At 43.8% G+C, this 20,267-nt stretch overlaps 1 protein-coding gene across 1 annotated transcript; it reads left to right on the top strand.

Annotated features, from left to right (window-relative positions):
* Window positions 1-428: 428 nt before the first annotated feature.
* Window positions 429-18,491, top strand: LOC310841169 (general transcription factor II-I repeat domain-containing protein 2-like; the record flags this gene model as incomplete). Its single annotated transcript, XM_083731756.1, has 3 exons — window positions 429-509; window positions 1,180-3,047; window positions 18,109-18,491. Exons 2-3 carry the CDS (start codon window positions 1,187-1,189, stop codon window positions 18,489-18,491), a joined length of 2,244 nt encoding a protein of 747 aa, XP_083587882.1. The 5' UTR covers window positions 429-509; window positions 1,180-1,186.
* Window positions 18,492-20,267: the final 1,776 nt, after the last annotated feature.

Below are 20,267 nucleotides of genomic sequence, written 5' to 3'. Positions count from 1 at the left end.
TTGCATCAGGCACTGATTATGATTTATGGTTTACTGGGGCCCTGGTTAATTTTCTGTGGCATTTTGTGGCATTGATTATTGGGCATAGCAAGTCGCGGTCGCGTGGAATTCCACGTGGAGTTAGTTGCCTGAAGCCCCTTTTTAGTTGCTTGAAGCCCCTTTTTAAACTTAAGCAGGGGAAAGTTTGGTGAAAGTTTGGTGAATTGCTGCCAAGGAGTGTGGTGGAGTCTCCTTCTTTGGAGGTCTTTAAGCAGAGGCTTGACAACCATATGTCAGGAGTGCTCTGATGGTGTTTCCTGCTTGGCAGGGGGTTGGACTCGATGGCCCTTGTGGTCTCTTCCAACTCTATGATTCTATGATTCTATGAATAGCTAACGCTTTCCTTGGGGAACGTTATGCAACAGCTTATTGCTGGTCTTTCCCGCCTTTGTAAGCAGGCTGCATTGAAAGGGGCCATATACACTGGTCACTGTTTTGAAGGGGAGTGAAGAACACACACTCAAAAAAAGGTAACTTGTTAATTTAATGTTTATTTCTATGAGGAGGAGTAATTCTGAGGGGTCAAACAAAGAAATAATAAAAAGTGTCAAAAAAGGTATTTTTATAATGACGAATGCCTCATTATTAATTATTATTTACATCAGGCACTGATTATGATTTATGGTACACTTTGGGGCACGTGTAATGGGTCTGAGTTACTCGTGCGTAAACTGCCGCCTCTCTAGGCTTAATTGCCTTTTAAAACCGTTCTGACTGCACAGCCCATCTCCGCGTAGCTGTCTCAGTCGCTAGCAGAATCCGTCTGTGGGCATTTCTTAAACCTCTTCCAGCATAGAAGCTGTCTGACTCCCAGTCGCCTCCTCCTCTCACTGCGCGGGAGTCTTCTGCGCAGGGAGGGCGTGGCTAGTGGAGGGTTCTACTCACTGATGTACAGAGAAGAATCCCGGAGCTCTCTCTCCGCTTCCCCCATCTGCCCCCCTTTATCCCTGGTGTTGCGCTGATTTCCTCCCCCCTCTACCAAGCTGCTTCTCCCCCTGGTGCTGGGTCCTTTGCCTGCAGAATCTGGGAGCCTCCCCTTCGCCTCTCACTCTGATGTCAGTTCCCTGACATCGGGCATAGCAAATTTTGCTATGGAGCCCTCTGATTTCTAATTACGTCCCTGTTTTGGACCCCCGGTAGGCCAGCCATGGATAAAGGCAAGAAAAGAAAAATTTCTGAAGAAAACAGAATGTTTAATGATACATGGACAGAATCATTTGCATTCTCTACTGACAAGACTGGTTTACTAGTATGCTTAATATGTGGTGAGAAATTTGCAAACAACAAAAAGTCAAATATTGCAAGACATTTCCAGAATAAACACGCAGCCTTTGCAGAAAAATATCCAGATGGAGATGAGAGACGAAAAGCCGTTGCAGAACTTATGAGGAAGGTTGATAGGAGCAAAAATAATTTCAAGAATTGGGTGAAGTCTGCAAATTCCACAACATATGCTAGTTTTGTAGCCGCTCAGGAAATAGTCAAGCATGGGAAGCCGTTCACAGATGGAGAGTATATAAAAGAAGCATTCCTTAAGGTTTCGGAACATCTATACATGGACTTCAAAAACAAGAATGAAATTGTGCATAAAATCAAAGACATGCCTCTGTCTGCGAAGACTGTTAAAGACAGAACCCTAAAAATGGCAGAAAACATTAGCAAACAGCAAATTCAAGACATTAATTCAGCTGTGGCGTACTCCATCGCCTGTGATGAGTCCAAAGATAAAGGTGATATTGAACAAATAGCGCTGTTCTGCCGATATGTGAACTCTTCTGGGCCACAGGAAGAACTGATTGAGCTGATACCACTAAAAGACCAAACAAGGGGTGAGGATATCTGTAAGGCTGTCCTGGACTTTTTAAGTGCTAAAAAAATAAACACCAACCACCTGGTCTCAGTGGCTACTGATGGGGCACCGAGCATGAGAGGAGCACAGAAGGGCTTTGTGGCTCTACTGCAGAAGGCACTGGGTAGAACGCTGCTGTCATTTCATTGCATCCTGCACCAAGAGGCATTGTGTGCTCAAACATTTCCCCCCGAATGCACAAAAGTGATGGATGTGGTCATTCAGATCGTTAATAAGATAATGGCAAAGGGTTTAAACCACCGCCAGTTTCGTTTGCTATTGGATGAGGTGGAAAGCACATATTCGGACCTCCTGCTCCACAACAAGGTCCGGTGGTTGTCCAGAGGCGAGGTGCTAAAACGCTTTGTCACATGTTTGGAAGAAGTAAAAACCTTCCTGGCCAGCAAAGAGCTTACCTTTGCTGAGCTGGAACAGCCAGAGTGGCTGGAAAAATTACATTTTATGGTAGACATGACAGCCCATCTAAACACGCTAAATACAACCCTTCAGGGGAAAGGAGGCACAGCCCTGCACATGCTGGAGGAGGTTTTGGCATTCGAGCGCAAGTTGACAGTGTTTGTCAAAGATTTCCAGAGAGGTACACTGTCTCACTTTCCCTCTTTGAGAGAGTTCAAACAAAGTCATGATACGATAAATTTGGAATATTTCAAGTCTGCAATCACCGCAATGCAAAGCTCGTTTGGGAAACAATTCTGTGGGTTCAGAGAGGAAAAAAACACATTATCCTTCCCTGTCACTCCCCTGGCGATCGATCCATCCCTATTGAATATGACTGCATTTCCAGGTGTAAGTCAACCTGATCTTGAGCTGGAACTGGCCGATATAGCCGACAAAGATATATGGGTGTCCAAGTTCAAATGCTTGACCGCTACTCTTGAGGATGTTGCCCGTCAGAAGGCCATTCTGGCTCAGAATCATAAATGGAGTGATATTGAAAACCTTCCCAAACAGGACAAACTTGTATTTGAAACATGGAATGCCATCCCCAACACTTATATAAACATGAAAAAGTATGCATTTGGAGTCCTGTCGATCTTCGGTTCCACATATGTATGTGAGCAGGTCTTCTCCAACATCAACATGAACTATATTAAAAACAAACACCGATCACGCCTCACAGATGACAGCTTGCAAGCCTGTGTGAAAATGAAGGTGACGTCTTACAGCCCTGATGTGCAGACACTGAGCACTGAGGTTCAGGAGCAAAAGTCCCATTAACCTGGTTACCTGGTTGTAAATTAAATATTTTAATTAGCTATTTGTCCTTTTTTCTTGAGATTGACAGCTGACTGCACGATCCTGTATATACAGCATTAAGGCAAGAAACAATATATACAGTGTTATATTTGTTTTAAATGTTGCAATGTTTTTGCGGCTCCCAGTTGTTGTTGTTTTTTTGGAAACGGGTCCAAGTGGCTCTTTTTGTCTTAAAGGTTGCAGACCCCTGGCCTAGATGCTGAAGAGCCTGCACCTGTGGCAGAGCACCAGGAGCTGGCCCCAGGTGAAACCCTTCTGGCCCCAGAGGTGCTTGAGGACTCAGTGGCGTCAGGTGAACCTCCTCCAGGGCCCAGTAACCCTTCGGCCTCTCCTGATCTGCAGAGGCTTAGGGCAGAGAGGCGAAGGGAACTGGTTGCTCCCAGGAGGAGTGCTCGCCTTAAGGTCAGAGGAGGCGGGGCTCCTGGGGGCCGGGACCGCCCCTGGCCTTAGAAGAGGATAAAAGCCCAGTCAGCCCGGCCCCAGGTTGCGGGAGCAACGTCGTTGTTGGCTTTGGACCTTCCTGTGTTCCTGATCCCTGCTCGGCCTCCTGTTCCTGACCATCCGGTGCTCCTGTTCCCTGCTCGGTCTCCTGTTCCAGCGTTCCTGTTCCCCGCCCGGCTCTCCGCCTTGGACCTCGCCCCTCTTCATGTGGACTCTGCTTACGCCCACGGTACCTTACCCCTGGGACCAGCACAGGCAGGACCGTTTGGATAGCCACAACACCCCGCTGGTTGCCCCTCGGTTGCTGGGACAGAAATTTGGCCTGTTGGGTCATCTATTGGCTACCGAGGGGCTATTTAAGCTGCTGCACATTGCTGGGAGCTTTCTCCTTCCTGCGACGTGCATCGAATCACCCACCCTCCCACCCTATATTTAGGGCTGTTCTTCTGGCCTTGCTATGCCTGTCTAGGGGTCGTCTGTTTTGGAGCAGGGGCCCGGTGGGAATTTCACCATTTGGCTGATTGGCTGGTGCCATTTGGTTTTTTCCTACCATGTAACAAATCGTCACAACTTTGTAAGGTTGGTGGTTAGGCATTGGTTCAATGTTTTGTGGAGGGGAAGTAGTTGGCTGTGCCTGCCCCTCCTTTGCTGCTGTTAGGGAATTCAGTTAAAAAAATCCAGGGACTCGCCTTGCTTTTGTCTGATCCCCTTTCAGAAGTCAGAGCCACGCCAGAGTCCCTGGGAGCATATGGGGTGAACTGGAACCTGCACTGAACTCCGTGTCCTCCCAGAATGTTTTCCCTTACTGACTTCTGGTGGTGTCCAGTTTTCAGTCCTGTTCCTGCCACAGTGCAAGGTCAGGTAGTTGGGAACCAGTGCCTAGGCAACCACTCACATGCTGTAATTCAATAAAGTTGTGGCCAGATTATTGCCAAAAACCTTAAACTAAAATTCTTTTGGGGGTCTTCACACGCAACAAGTTTCAGCAAACTAGTCCTCAACAAAACTGCAGTTGTTCTACCCCAGGGCAAGAAACCACCTAGCTATTCTGTCTGATCTTATAAAACAAATAAGACTATGGGAAAATTAGAGAGTAAATCCCCTTTGTCCCAGGCAAGTGGCGTTGGACTGGGTGAAAGCATCTCTCTACTCAGCCCTGCCACCATTCCTCTGGTCTAGTGCTCCCACATCTGCCCACAGATGGGTTCCCCACCAACCAGCAGAAAGTCCCCTAAATTCTTGTAAAATGGCCTCGGTCCAGTATACCTGAAGGAGTGTCTCCACCTCCATCGTTCTGCCCGGACACTGAGGTCCATCATCGAGGGCCTTCTGGCGGTTCCCTCACTGCAAGAAGCCAAGTTACAGGGAACCAGGCAGAGAGCCTTCTCGGTAGTGGCACCTGCCCTGTGGAATGCCCTCCCACCAGATGTCAAAGAGAAAAATAACTACCAAACTTTTAGAAGACATCTGAAGGCAGCCCTGTTTAGGGAAGCTTTTAATGTTTAATTGATTATTGTATTTTAGTGTTTTGTTGGGGGGACCCAGCCAGATGGGCGGGGTATAAATTATTATTATTATTATTATTATTATTATTATTATTATTAAAATCCAAAACAAACTGAACCATGACACAGCATCTTGCATTTGGGTGGTGAATTATTTTTAAATATATTTTTAAATATATATATATGGGAGTGAAATGTAATTGAAAATCCACTAGGTGGCACCCAATCATTTCCCTTGCAGCTTCTTCCCCCCCCCCCCCCCATATAATTTTGATATGCAGAAAAGTTTGAGAGCTGAGAGGTTTTCCAAGGCTATGTGGAAATCAAAACATGGATCTAAAACTCAGCTTTTATGTACGATCCACATACACGTCAGTATTTCTTTTTCTTTTCTTTTTTTAATCAACTTTATGAAAATTTAAAAAACAGTTACCAAACACAAAGGGTTGTCTTCCGAGTCAAATACACATGCAGATGTTAAGTCTTGTATGCAGTCATCCAAAACAGACTTAGAGAATCTTTTACATTACAAATTCAGCTCGCATCCATTAGGAATACTTCAATCTATAGCAGTAAGATGATTTCTCTTTTTTAAAAAAAAATTATTAAGTACAAGTTAGAAAACATACATATTTACAACGAAAGAAAATACAAAAGAAAAAGAAAATACATATAACCAAGGGGGGGAAATTAGAGAATATTTTGTCTCTTTTCATATTTACAGTTATTTATACCTCTATAAAATGCTATTCACAATAAAGGAGTAAAATGAAAGATAAGATATCAGAAAAAAGAAATAAAGAACAAAGAAAAAATAAAGAAGTAAAAGAAAAAGATCATAGGTGAAAATTTTTAAAAGTAGATAAGTACTCACAATACATAGCCGTTTCCCATCTATATTTATATTCAATTGTATAATTTCATCTTGTCCTTATCTACCTTAAATAAAGTTTTTTTTTTAAAAAAAAAAAAAAAGACTTCCACCGTTTACCTCACGCGTTTTTAATAATCCGTTCATCAGATCCTCTGTTCTTCACATTTTCCCTTTGGATTTCCTTAATGTCTCACTTTGTATTTTTTATATTATGCACAAGATTATTCTAAACACAACCAGATTTTTGTAGTCAAGCCCTGGTTTTGTAAATAATCATTTAAGAACTCCCATTGCTTCATAACCATAGTTTTGGATTTTCTCCTTATTATATCTGTCAGTTTTGCTAGTTCCAGGTACTTGCAAAGTTTCCCCAATCATTCTCTTTTTGTTGGGATGCTGTCTTCTTTCAAATAGCTAGCAATCAAAATTCTTGCCACTGTTGTCGCGTATAGAAATAAGTTAGTTTTAGCTTTTGGGGATATCTTTATCTAGAATTCCTAATAGATATGCCTCTGCCTTTTTTGTGTGTGATGTCATTATCAATTTTTTTATTTCGTCATGGATCATAGCAGCTGCTGAGATTGAGATGGAAGGGAAATGGTATAAATCAAGACCATACAGTCAACCCCATATTTCTTTCTTATTCCTTTTATCACCCTCCGGTGGTGAGTCAAGTGTTCCATAAGTGCTACATTCTGCTCATTTTGGGTCCAAGTTTCTATGGTGGAAGGGAAGGGAAGCAACTATTTGTCTTACTGCTTTCATAAGAAAGAAGACTAACTATGCTTGATATTTTGTTTAATATAATTTTCCATGGACAGGAGGACCAATAAGATGTTTCCTGGTAATAATGAATGACAGCGAAATGTCAGTATTTTTGATCACTTGTATAAAATTCTGGAGGGTGGGTGGAGGTGAAGAGTACAAATACCACATGAATGTTATGTAGAGAAGAAGGGGCTTAATCACAGATTATTTCCATGCAGAAAACACACAGAGATCTCCATTGCTTGAATGTATTAAGGAAATGGGAAAGATAATCTGAAAGGGCTCAGGGTGCCCAACAAAAAACACCTCAGAAACACATCGCGGCCACGTGAGGGGAGACTCCATCAGGGGGAAGGGAAATGCTCGCTCCACAGAGATGTGTGAGTCATTGGAGGTTTCTGTAATACACTATACAAGTTATAAATGGAAACCACACTATGTTTTATTAGCTGTCTAAAAGGAATAACTGTTTCTTTACTAAAAGACAATAGCCATCTTGTAATAGTCGAGGGGAGAGATAAAATACTTGCTCCTATAAAACATATAGGAGAAACTTGCCTCATGCTATTTGCTCAGTTAAGCATGTCACAGCAAACAAATGAACTCCAATGGTTATAAATGGTGTTTGGCGTTTAGAATTATTGGAATGTCTAGGGTGTGTTATCTACTTTTGCCCTAAATACTTTTGCCTCCTAATAGGGATTTCTATATGGCAGTGTTTCTCATACTTTTTGAACCCTGCCCGACCCCTTCAGAATACAACTTCTAACTTCAACTGTTCCAATAGTGGAAGGGGGCACAAAGGACAGGAGTTGCCTGCAGAGCTCTGCACATGCTCAAGTGCTTTGAATGACTTTTCTTTTCCCTACACTGGCTGCCTCTGAGCAGCTCTTCACTCGGCTGCCACTATTTGCTCTGTGACTTTGGTATGTAATGAACGGCATCCACAAGGAAGTGAAGAAAACAAGATTCTGGGAGCAATGGATGACTGGCTATACACGTATGAAGAGTCAACTGACTTTATAACTATTCAGATAAAAACAAATTAAAACTAGAACAGACTGGAAGTGCCTCTGTATTGTAGGGTCCTGAGCAGGGGTCAGCAAACTTTATCAGCAGGGGGCCGGTCCACTGTCCCTCAGACTTTGTGGGGGGCTGGACTATATTTTTTGGGGGGGGGGGTAATGAACAAAATCCTATGCCCCACAAATAACCCAGAGATGCATTTTAAATAAAAGCACACATTCTACTCATGTAGAAACACGCTGATTCCCAGACCATCCGCGGGCCGGATTGAGAAGGCGATTGGGCCGGATCCAGCCTCCGGGCCTTAGTTTGCCTACCCATGGTCCTGAGGAATGTTGGATAAAGACCCCTCAATACCTTGCCATTAGGTCTAGCAAGTGAATTGAGCCTGATGATGATGATGATAATTATAATTCTACCGCATCCATCTGGCTGGGTTTCCCCAGCCACTCTGAGCAGTTTACAGTATATCTGTGATGGCCTGGGACTCGGGCTCAGACTCGGAACTGGAGGAGTATTGGTCCACACTGGATCCTTTGCCTCAGGCGGCATCTGAACCGAGTCTGGGGCCTGATTCTGAAGAGCCCCAGTCTGCACAGGTTCCCCTGCAACAAGCACCAGCTGAGCCGCGAGGGACCTGAGCCTGCCCTGGCTCCAGATGTGGGGATTACCTCATTGCCTTCAGCTGGGCAATCACTTACAGCTGCTCCACTACCAGCTGGGTCAGGGGAGGCTGAGGTGGCCTCTGGGTCTAGTAACCCACCGACATCTCCCAAGCTGCACAGACTCAGGTCTGAGAGAAGGAGAGACCTGAGTACTCCCAGAGGGAGTGCTCACCTTCGGGTGAGACAGGGAGGTGAGTCACCAGGGGATCAGGACCAGCCATTACCCCATCAGAGATAAAAGTCTGCCGGACCCTGCCCCAGGTTGCATGAGCAACATTGCTGCTTGCTGGAACCTGCCTGTTACCCTGTGCCTGACCTAACCTGGTTTCCTGCCTTGGCCCTGTTGGATTGACTCCTCGTGGAATCCTTGGATTTCAGACCGGACCTGGACTGTGATGCTCGGTTTATCCCCTGGGCCCAGCACAATATCTAAAACTACAAAGCTTCAAGCACTGAAAGCCTCCCAACGCAGGGCTGAATTCAGATGTTTTCTAAAAGCTATGTAATTCTTTACCTCCTTGACATCTGATGGGAGGGTGTTCCACAGGGCGGGCGCCACTACTGAGAAGGCCCTCTGCCTGGTTCTCTATGACCTCACTTCTCGCAATGAGGGAACCACCAGAAGACCCTCGGTGCTGGACCTTCATGTCTGGGCTGAACAATGAGGGTGGAGACGCTCCTTCAGGTATACTGGGCCAAGGCCAATCTTTTGTATTTCTGTTCTTAAATCCAAACACCAAATCTAACCTGGAGGGAGAGGATTGATATTTGGAATGTCCGGAGAGGAAGCTGTGCCCATCTGAGCTGCAGCAAAACCAAGAACGAGTCTTGTGGCACCTTAAAGGCAAACAGTTTTATTATGGCTTAAGCATTAGTAGACTAGAGCAGACCCTCCAAGTGTCCCTATTTTCCAGGGATGCCCCTGATTTAGAGAAGCCTGGTTTCTGATTTGATTCCAGAATGACCCATTTTCCGTAGGATGTCGCTATTTTCACTGGAGAAATGCTGGAGGGTATGGAGTTATCTAACCCCCAAGTCGTCTGAAGGCAACGCTGTAAAGGGAGTTTTTTTTTAATGTTTAATGTTTCATTGTGTTTTTATATATGTTGAAAGCCACCCAGAGTGACTAGGGCAACCCACTAAGATGCATGGGGTATAAATAGTAAAACTATCATTATGGAATAGGATGTCCCTATTTTCATTAGATGTCTCCTGAGAAATCTCTGTGTGGGACAAGAAGCTACAGTTAGACCTGGATATGGAACAACTGATTGGTTCAAAATTGGGAAAGGAGTACGACAAGGCTGTATATTGTCTCCCTGCTTATTTAACATATATGCAGAATTCATCCTGTGAAAGGCTGGGCGGGATGAATCCCAAACCAGAATTAAGATTGCTGGAAGAAATATCAACAACCTCAGATATGTAGATGTTACAACCTTGATGGCAAAAAGTGAGGAGGAATTAAAGAACCTTTTATTGAGGGTGAAAGAGGAGAGTGCAAAATATGGTCTGAAGCTCAACATCAAAAAAACTAAGATCATGGCCACTGGTCCCATCACCTCCTGGCAAAAAGAAGGGGAAGAAATGGAGGCAGTGAGCAATTTTACTTTCTTGAGCTCCATGATCACTGCAGATGGTGACAGCAGTCACGAAATTAAAAGATGCCTGCTTCTTGGGAGAAAAGTAATGACAAACCTAGACAGCATCTTAAAAAGCAGAGACATCACCTTGCCAACAAAGGTCCATATAGTTAAAGCTATGGTTTTCCCAGTAGTGATGTATGGAAGTGAGAGCTGGACCATAAAGAAGGCTGATCACCGAAGAATTGATGCTTTTGAATTCTGGTGCTGGAGGAGACTCTTGAGAGTCCCATGAACTTCAAGAAGATCAAACCTATCTATTCTTAAGGAAATCAGCCCTGAGTGCTCACTGGAAGGACAGATCCTGAAGCTGAGACTGCAATACTTTGGCCACTTCATGAGAAGAGAAGACTCCCTGGAAAAGACCCTGATGTTGGGAAAGGAGAAGGGGACGACAGAGAATGAGATGGTTGGACAGTGTTCTCAAAGCTACCAACATGAGTTTGACCAAACTGCGGGAGGCAGTGGAAGACAGGAGGGCCTGGCGTGCTCTGGTCCATGGGGTCACGAAGAGTCGGACACGACAAAATGACTAAATAACTAATAAAATTTTCATCACAGAAATGTTGGAAGGTATGCTAGAGTCCATCAGATTTATTAAATATATTCCTCAGCTGCAAATGCATACAAATTGGGGGCTACAAGGTTACTGAATAGCCTGCTTAACCTGAGGATGTTTGTAAGAGGTTTTATTACAGCCCTATTTATGATTGAACTATTCAGCTTTGTCCTTTAATTTGAAAACTGTGTTGACTTAACCTTTAATAAGAATGTTTGCTTTTTGTTATTTGATTAAAGGTTCCACCCACATTTTCTGCTACATTTGTGATCCATGAATGATACGTTCCATAAAAGCAAAGGCTCTCATGTCATGTCAAATAACAGGTATATTGTGGAATAAGTTTACATGGGTATACAGGAAAGGCATTGTCAAACAGGAAAGGCAGCAAAAGGCTGTGAAGTGCCTGTGGCATGTCTGGGCAGTTTTGCCCTGGCAGTGACCATACCCCCTCATTAGGAAAATTGCAATCATTATTTATCAAAATTGTATACTGCCCTTCATCTGCAGATCTCAGGGTAGTTTACAAAAAATAAAAATAATAAAATGCAAAGTACACCATAAAAACAAGAATTAGAACCACAAACCACTAAGCCTCCCTCTCCCACATCTTTCTCTTTATCGGAGACCCTGGAGAGCTGCTGCCAGCCCATGTCAGCAATACTGAACTGAATGAACTAATCATCCCATGCTGTGTAAGGCAGCTGAACTTTGCCACATGGAATATTAACAGATGCAATACAGGTGTATCAAACCTTATAGGAATTGCTCACCATTCACTTCCTGCTAAGGCCCTTAGGCTTTTTAACTGGCTTCTTAAGCAAAGCTAGGGGCCAGACTTGCATTCACAACTGCCTTGTATCCAGGCGCACAGCTCCATTGGCACAATGGGACTTCTGTTTCCTCTGCTTGTCTTACCTCTCCTTTGTAAGAGGCAGAAAGGGGATAGAGTAGGAAGCAGAGAGAAATAACAAAATGCAGCCAAGGCAGCTCCTGCTTCGCTGTGTGTTTGCCTGTGATCTTCTCCAGCTTTCTGCCTGCTTCCAGGGGAGCTTTAAAACTCTTAATAGCCCACATCTGGCTTACACATTGCTACTCTTCTCTGCTAAGTGCAATGGGTAGTCAGACTGTCATTTTATACACCATGTAGCATTACTTGTTTTAAAAGGACAACAGTAAAGTGAATAACCAAAACTGTTCCCAATTATTATGCACCGAAAAAAACACTTGATCTGAAGTCCTTTGTTCACTTTTTGCTTGTTTTATTTATTCAACAATGCCTAATAAAAGACATTTCAGCATCAAAACCCTTAATTATACCTGAAGATCAGGTGCACGAAAAGTTCCAAATGGCATCAGATCTTCCTAAAAAGAAGAAAATGCTTGCGCTAGAAGCTTGAGCAACTACAATGCACAAGGGAACAAAACTGAGCAAATAGAGGATGGGATGTGGATATATTTCAAGAGGATCTCATGATCCTCATAAGCTCAGGCAAAACAAATGAAATTCCTAGGTTATTTAAAAAAAGATTTGCAGGATTACCTCCAGATTTATCAGTCTTTTGTTCTAATGAATGGGAAAACTATCAGAGAAGGCCAGAAGGATGTTTAAGCAATTGTTTAACTCAGGCTTTTTGCACTTGATGATGCTGACATTGCCTCATGACCAAAATTGTTCCCAGTCATTGAGCAGCAAAACAAACACTTGATTTGAAGTCCTTTATTTCACTTTTTGTTCATTTTATTTATTTCACAATGGCTGCTACAGGACACTGTAGAACCACAAACACTTTAGGTGATTCACTCAGATGCTTTGGGGTTGTGCAAATTAGCTGGCTGCATTTCCATCTGGTTTTTTTTTTTCTCAGTTCTGAAACCAGGGGAAAAGGTATTGCTGTTTTTAGATAGATTCCCTATAAAACTCTTTATGGAAAGGGAACAGGGCATTTGACTGACTGACTGCTCCTACATCAGCCTTCCCACTCCTGGGGATGATGCTTGGAGGCCCTACAGGGAATATGTATTCATTAGTAAATAAAGATCGATTAGTAATAAATTATGAGTGATTTATTTTGTGTGTTAACTTGTTTGTTAAGCACCATGAATATTTTTTTAACTGAAAAACAGGAGATGTGTGTTTGTGTATAATGAAATAAATTGAAAATAAAGAGAGTAGCTGAGTTGGTAGAGCATGAGACATCGGTACTGACCCCCTTCCATGCCTGCTCCCTGTGATGCAAATAGGGAAACTTAAATGCCAATCGAAGAAACGACAGCCAACCCCTCAGAACACCATGTGCCATAAGTCCATTTGTGTTTGATGCTATCATTCTGGCTGTTCTGCAGAGCAAGCTCATGGTGGTCATGCTGACATTTAATAGCTATTAACATCATCAAAATGCTGCAGTCAGCCTCATGCAGAAGATATCCAGCAGATACCTAAATGTGCTTTAAGTCACACTGACTGTTTAGCATTTGCACTGCTCACATTAGGAACGCTGAGCCAAAACACATGATAACATCAGAGTACTGTATGAGTGGGACAATGGTTGCATTGTTTAATGTTTTTTCATATTAAGCAGTCCCTGAACATTGCAAATGTATATATCATGGACTCAGCTGTATTAGTTTTAAAAAAAAATGTTGTTGTAATGTGTTATAACACTGTGACACCAGATGGCGCAGTTAGTTGAAATTGGAACTCTGAAATTTTCCATTGTGGGCTTTAAAACTGTTTTTTCAGAACATTTTCAGAGTGTTTTTTATAGCTGTGTAGATGCAGCCCAGGTCTAGGCTAGGGCCTTTCTCCATGATGTGCTAATTGTTTAAATGCAAGATTCGAGGTAAAGGTAAAGGTACCCCTGACCGTTAGGTCCAGTCGTGGACGACTCTGGGGGAGCCGGTGTACAGCTTCCAGGTCATGTAACCAGTATGACTAAGCCGCTTCTGGCGAACCAGAGCAGCACACGGAAACGCCATTTACCTTCCCGCCGGAGTGGTACCTATTTATCTACTTGCACTTTGACGTGCTTTCGAACTTCTAGGTGGGCAGGAGGAGGGACCGAGCAACGGGAGCTCACCCCGTCGCGGGGATTCGAACTGCTGACCTTCCGATTGGCAAGCCCTGGGCTCTGTGGTTTAGACCACAGTGCCACCTGTGTCCCTATGCAAGAGTCTAGTCTAATGTTAATGTTTAAAGTGCAATTCCTTCACAATGCAATGAACATCAACACACCCATCTTAATTTACACATACAAATGGATATATGGCATGAAAATCTCTGAACAAGTCTCGAAACGAAGTTGGCACTTAAAATGTAGCAACACCAGACAGAGGTAGCCCAAAGCCATCATGAGTAGAAGCCTATTACAGCCTTGTCCTCTCTGAATTTGTCTGATGCCCTTTTAAAGCTGCCTTGGTTGGGAGCTGTAAGATCTTGTGGGAGTGAATTCCAGCTGGGTGCTGATTCTCTGGAACATCCCTCCAGCCTGACTTGGGCAAACATTACGCACTGGAAGAGAGGGAGACAGAACTTATTGTTGCTCTTGTGAATCTATGTGACTTATGCAAAAAAAATAAGGCACATTTTCCTGGGTAATTCCTTTTTTAAAATAATAGTTTTTATTAAAGGTTTTCTTGGTTTACAAAAGTATGTGCATTATCTCTTTTTTCAGGTTGCGTTTTCTACAGATCAGTTACATTTGTTCTGAGACATTAGTGCTGTATGCAGTATATAGGCAATTCCAAAGATAGGCTCTTGTACAGTGTGCTTATATCTCCTGAAGAGCTTTTAGCTTAGGCAAATGAAGACCCTCCCTACAGAATCTACATCAATTCCCAAATCGATAAGCTCAGTGTAAGCACCCTTTGACTTTTTGTACATAACTGAAACAAGGGAGCAACCAAACAGTGCCCCCTCTCCTTCTCTATATAATCAATATGGCATGTAAAGAAGGGGGTTCTAAGGCCAAAAGATGGGGACAAACTTCTGAATGTAGAAGGAAAAGCAGAAAGATCCCCACACACACACACACACCCTACCTCCAGCCAAACTAATTGTATGCCTAGGTTGCAAGATATGGCTAAGTAACTAAGGAGTAGCAGTGTGCCAACAGATGAACAAACTGTCCTTAGAATAAGCAGTCATAGGGGCATAAGTGAATATACCTCTATCGTTTGAAGCTCTGCACTATATCATAACAAACATAGATAGGCCCAGTAAGCCAGGTTTGTGGCCCCCAGGGATGAGCAGGCGAAAGGAAACAGAGGTTTCACAGCCTGTCCAATTATTGCTTTGATTGATCTCAATGGGGGACTATCACACCACACAACCACGCATTGCTGCCATTTGTCACCAGAAAACTAATGGCTACTTTCCCCTTCGTGTAGATCACCCCTCCAAAAAGCCCTCCAAACGAGTAAAAATATTCCCCCTTCCTGGAAAATAATAGCCCATCCCATTATTGAGAGAGGCTGCTATTTCCCCATGTACGCTCACTGAAATCTCCTCCACCAGTAATGCTCTCCCTCTCTCATCACTGTTAACCAGTCATTCGTTGGGGAAAAGGCTAAAGCTGGATGTGGCTAGTCTGGATAAAAGAAGAGTGTTTTCTCCTACTTCAGAGGGTAGGACCTGAACCAACAGATTCAGGCTACAAGAAAGGAGGGGGAACTTTCTGGTGGTGAGAGCTGTTCTGCAGTGGAACAGACTTCCTTGGAAGGTGGATTCTCCAAGTTCGGAAGGCCACCTGTCATGGATGCTTCAGTTGGCATTCCTGCCCTGCAGGGGGTTGGACTAAGTGTCCCTCTGGGTCCCTTCCAACTCTACAATTTTATGATTCTATGACACTGATTACTCTGACCATCTGGATGGAGAATTGTGGGCTTAAATGGATGCCACCCACATTGCTCTTCTCCACTCCTAACCAGTAGATGTAGCTGTGCACACAGAACACTTTCCAAAGGAATTAAAATAATGCCAAGCACCTGTTTGGGAGGGTCACTAAGGGGACTGAATTTAGTCCTCTTACCTTCTCCTATTTTCAGCAAAGTAGCCTGTAGGCACTGGAAGGCTACAAAAACAATTAGTGACTGGAAAACAGATTTCACTGTTTATTAATGAGGAGCTGAATAGAATGAAAGATGAAGTATGCAATCTACAGACCAAACTAGTGATGACCGAAGCTAATGGAGGAACAAACAAACAATTTATTGATAGAATGGGAGACCACTTAGAACAAATGGGAAATAGTAGAAAAGACTGCATTAAGATTAAAAGGATAACTGAAAAAGCAGGAGGAGATAATGTGGTTTCTTATCGCGTTGACTTAATTGTTTCCATAGCAGGAGTAGATTTGGCTAATAAAATTATTGCTGCAGCTTACTATTTAAATTCAAAAATAGTGCATACAAGCTAGATAGAGATAGTCAAGATATATTTCAGAGCATTGACTCAAGAGACATGTTTTTAAGAGTCATCCAACATCTTAATGATATTAAAATTGATGGTAATGTGACCAACTTCCTGGCAGACATTTCCTGTTACTCTGAGCTAAATCAAACTAAGATTGAAGCATTAAATGATTCACATATTCCATTTGTCCAATGTAGTACTATCACTAATTTTTCAAATATCCCAAAATTATATTTAATTGACTTAAGTACGAAAAATTAGTTGCAAACTGATGGAAATGACAGTGTTGGAGGGAGTCTGAGAGTCAGTAGGCTTGACCTGGGAAGCAGAAGAGAATCAAAATATATTAAAGAAATAATTTTAAAGAAAAATCAGTTATCCCTGATATTTTTTCCCTAATATATTGTTAAGAAAAATATATGAGTGAAACGAAATGTTTGAGTCTTGGGGTGCGAGCCAATGCAGTGCAAGCAGGTATCCTCTGAAATGGGATTTCTCTTTCGACTCCCCCCATCCCTTCAACCTTCTGTGCCCTGCAACCTACTCCAGAACAGATTTTGGAGGCATCTGAGCAGCTGTAGGGGAGAGAAAAGAAACTGGAACTACTGTTGTGGAAAGGAGGCTCCATTGTGCAAATGGGCAGACACTGGATGCCAGTCATCATGTCAAAGGACTTAACCCTTCAGTTAAAAGAAGGCAGGTTATGCAGTTCTTGAAAAAGGGAAAAGGCAATAAAATATTTCTCACATGAAAGAGTTGCAACAAGACTATATGAAACCTCTTTAGCTAGTGCAAATCTATGTTTCTTGTGTGACAGCTAAGACCAGAGGTGTGCTAATATATGTTAAAACTTCAATTCATTTCTAGTTTTTAGCAAGTGTAAGAGATAATGAGGGACACTGTATTATGAATAAAATAGGTGCTGGGTATTTTGTTTTGTTTTGTTTTTTGTTTTTTGTTTTTTTTTTATTAAAGATTTTCTTGATTTACAAAAGTGTGTGCAATATCTCTTTCTCTCGTATTCCCCCCCCCCCCATGTAACATTTTTACAAATCAATTTCATTTGTTGAGACATTAGGAAGAAAAGAGGAAAAGAGCTGGAGGGGGGTGCTGGGTATTTTTGTTAATTTATTTTCTAAAATTTAAGTTCCTTTTAATTGTAAAAAGAAAAAAAAACTCCTAGTAGATAAGATGCTGGTCACATTATGCACCAGATTCAAAATAAAGTGCCTTTTCGCATTTATTTCATTTCCCTCCAACCTCACTATTTACAGTGTTCTTCTTATAGTAAATATAAATACGTAAGTGAAACCAAGCTTATGGGGAATGTCCATGGTTGGGAGGGAAGATGGTGGGGAGAGGTGACAGGTCAAGTGCCAAGGCCCATGACACCCCACACCACTGGGCAAAGATTAGGGTGGCCTGTCACACTGGCGTCAGGGTGGGATCCGTGTTTCCGAGTGGAAAAGGCCTGTGAGCAATGTGTGCCTGAAGTAAAAGGGGCAAAAAAAGGAGGGAGAGAGGGAGAAACAGCAACACACCTTGAGCAGTTCAGGTTGATGCTGGAGCAGCCAAGCCAGCAGCAGAAGGAGCAGTTTGAGAAAATGGAGCAGGGGCAGAACTATTGGTCCGGTGAAATGAAGCAACTGCAAGCAGAGTGCATGAAAAGCCTCCTTGGGGAGAATACTGCGATTGCATGTGAGGGGAGAGTCCTGCTTTACAAAATCCTGCAAGGGGGTCACCCTGTTAGGATATTGATGTTCCATTCCACCTAAACAGATGTGTGGAGCTGTTGTATGTCACATGCCTGTTTACATTCCAGCACAGCTTGCTGGGAACCTCCGTTTGTGTATTGCTTTTGCTTTGTGCTTATGGGTTTTTGCTTGGACACGAAGGGGAGCAGACATGTTTTTCTTTGTCCTGTTGCTGAATAAAATGCCTGTAAATATCCTTACATATGCCTCTGTCTGCTCTTCCATTGCAAAGAGTTCTTATCTCTGCTGGCTTGCGTGCTCAGTCTCTAAAGGTTTCTGAGGCTTGAGTCACAGTTTTGATGCTGTTTCAAGAGCCGGAGTTCGCCCGGCTGCCGGCCAGTAGGCTGAAGCCAACTGGGGGCCTGCCAATTGCCCCCGTCAATTGCATCTCAACAGACCCAAGACCCCAGCTGGAGGTCCAGAGTGTGGAAGAGCAGCTGAGGGGCTTAGACAGTGAAGAAAGGCAGTCTGTAGCTGAAGGTGAGAAGGAAGATGGCATCTTGGAGAAGGATGAGCTGTCTCGATTTGGGGAACAGGAGGAACTGGAAGTGCATGTGAGCATGCATGAAGAGCAGTGGGTGACTGCTGGATCGGTGCCAGCATTCCTCATGGCACCCTGCCACAGCATGCGCTGTTGCATCCGTCTCACACTGTCCTCCAGCTGGAGGGTGCCTTGAGAAGGACGCAACAGCTCACAGCATCTTGGGACCCCAGCGCTGGTTTTGTGGGTCTTGCAAAGTGGCGCTGGGCTCGCAGGGTGCCATGAATGAGCCCCTCAAAACAGGGTGGCATTAGCCATGTCAGCCACCCAGGTTTCCCGCTGCATATCTGGGCAGCATGGCCCCACTTAGCTCCAGTGGGTAGGGGTCTCTCCGGCAGTGCACCTGCCCCCACAGCACACCCACCCTAGACACCAGTGAGGGACACTCTGACACTGGTCAAGAGACAATGGAAGAGACTGCAAGCCTGGGCAGTGTGTCTGGAGGTCCTGGGTCCTTGTCAGCCTCACTTACAGGGGAAGCTGGAGCACCAGCTTGGCTGCAGGAGTTGCCGGAAGGAGGCGTACAAAGCGCCACACAACTGCCTTAGGGACTCCACCCTGGATTTGTGTAGCGTTTACTCTTTCACCATTTATTCTCCTAAAGATATCCCAGCAAAGGGAGCAAGTTAATAAGGTCTCTTTAGAGGCTATATGTTTAATTATGTTTTTTAAAAAACTAATTAAGCAATAGCCCTGCCCTTCAGGACTGGATCTGGGGCAGGTGATTGTCAGGTAGCCCCAAGGCAGGTCTACCTGATTTGGGTCCCCTTGATCAAGGCTGCAGGTCAGATGGAGGGGGCTGTGCAGAGTCTTAATAGCAACTACAAAAGTCACAGAATCAGATGGATATAATTATGTGACCAGTGATTTGCTGAATGTTCATGATTGACAAATATGAATTACAGCTCCTAATCTGAAGCAACAATTAATCAACACAACTATCACATCCAATGATCCACTGGGAGGGAAAATGTGACTAAAAACTGCTGGCTTCATTGTACAAATAAAAGCATAGTGGAATGTTCAAAAAATGATCAAAACTGATGGTAACTCCTGCAGAGACTCCTTAATGTTCAAAGTGCTGCCTGAGCCAAGAAACCTACCGTGCCTCATGGCAGAGCTGGTCCTGCAGAATAGAGTTTTGTGAGTTCTGTTTGCAGAACACTGTTGGCAAGCACTTAGATAACTTAGAAAACTTTCTATGTTATTACTTTGAAGTATGCTTTTGAATTCTCAAACATACCAGCTTAAGTCAACATTGCAACATAATGAAGCCACTCTGTTCTTTCCTCCTGGAAACAAATAGCCCATCACGTTACTGTCAGAGACTGTTAATGTTGTCCCTTGTAAGCTCATTGAAATCTCTTTCCCTATTAGACTTCCGGGATAGCGCGAACGAGTAATGGCGGATTCCCTCCGAGCTCCGGAGGGAATCGGCTCCGTCGAGGACGGGTCTTGCCGTGCCGGTGACACGGGGACCCTTAAAAACCGCAGGCGCGGAAGCCTGCGGACCTGGTAACTCGGTGGGCACCTTAAGCACCCTCCCCGACCCGCGAAGAGCCTTTTTAAAGGCTACGGAGTGGACTGGAGAGTGGCGCGGTGCTGAGAGTTCATCGCTACCTCGGCGGAGCGAAGCCGCGAGCCATTGCCGGAGAGCGCTGTCTTTCTTCCTGAAATTTGGACTGAAATAAGCAACCCGTGAGTAAAATGAAATTTCGGCATTAAAGTTTTTATCCTTGAATTCGAGTACGATCGGGGGACGTGTTAAAAAGGAAGTCCACACTCCCCCCCCCCCACCAAAAGTTTTAAAGCAAGGAGAGGAGTATTAAGGCGGAAAGACTTTGGTGTTTAAACATATAACTTTTACGAATTGGACTAAGAAGTTACTGTGCTGGAGAGAAGGAGAGAGAAA

The sequence above is a fragment of the Podarcis gaigeae genome (assembly GCF_964106915.1).
Source record: "Podarcis gaigeae genome assembly, chromosome: 3".
Taxonomy (NCBI): domain Eukaryota; kingdom Metazoa; phylum Chordata; class Lepidosauria; order Squamata; family Lacertidae; genus Podarcis; species Podarcis gaigeae.
Note: the sequence above shows the minus strand (reverse complement) of the source record. Positions and strands in the feature narration are given on the sequence as shown.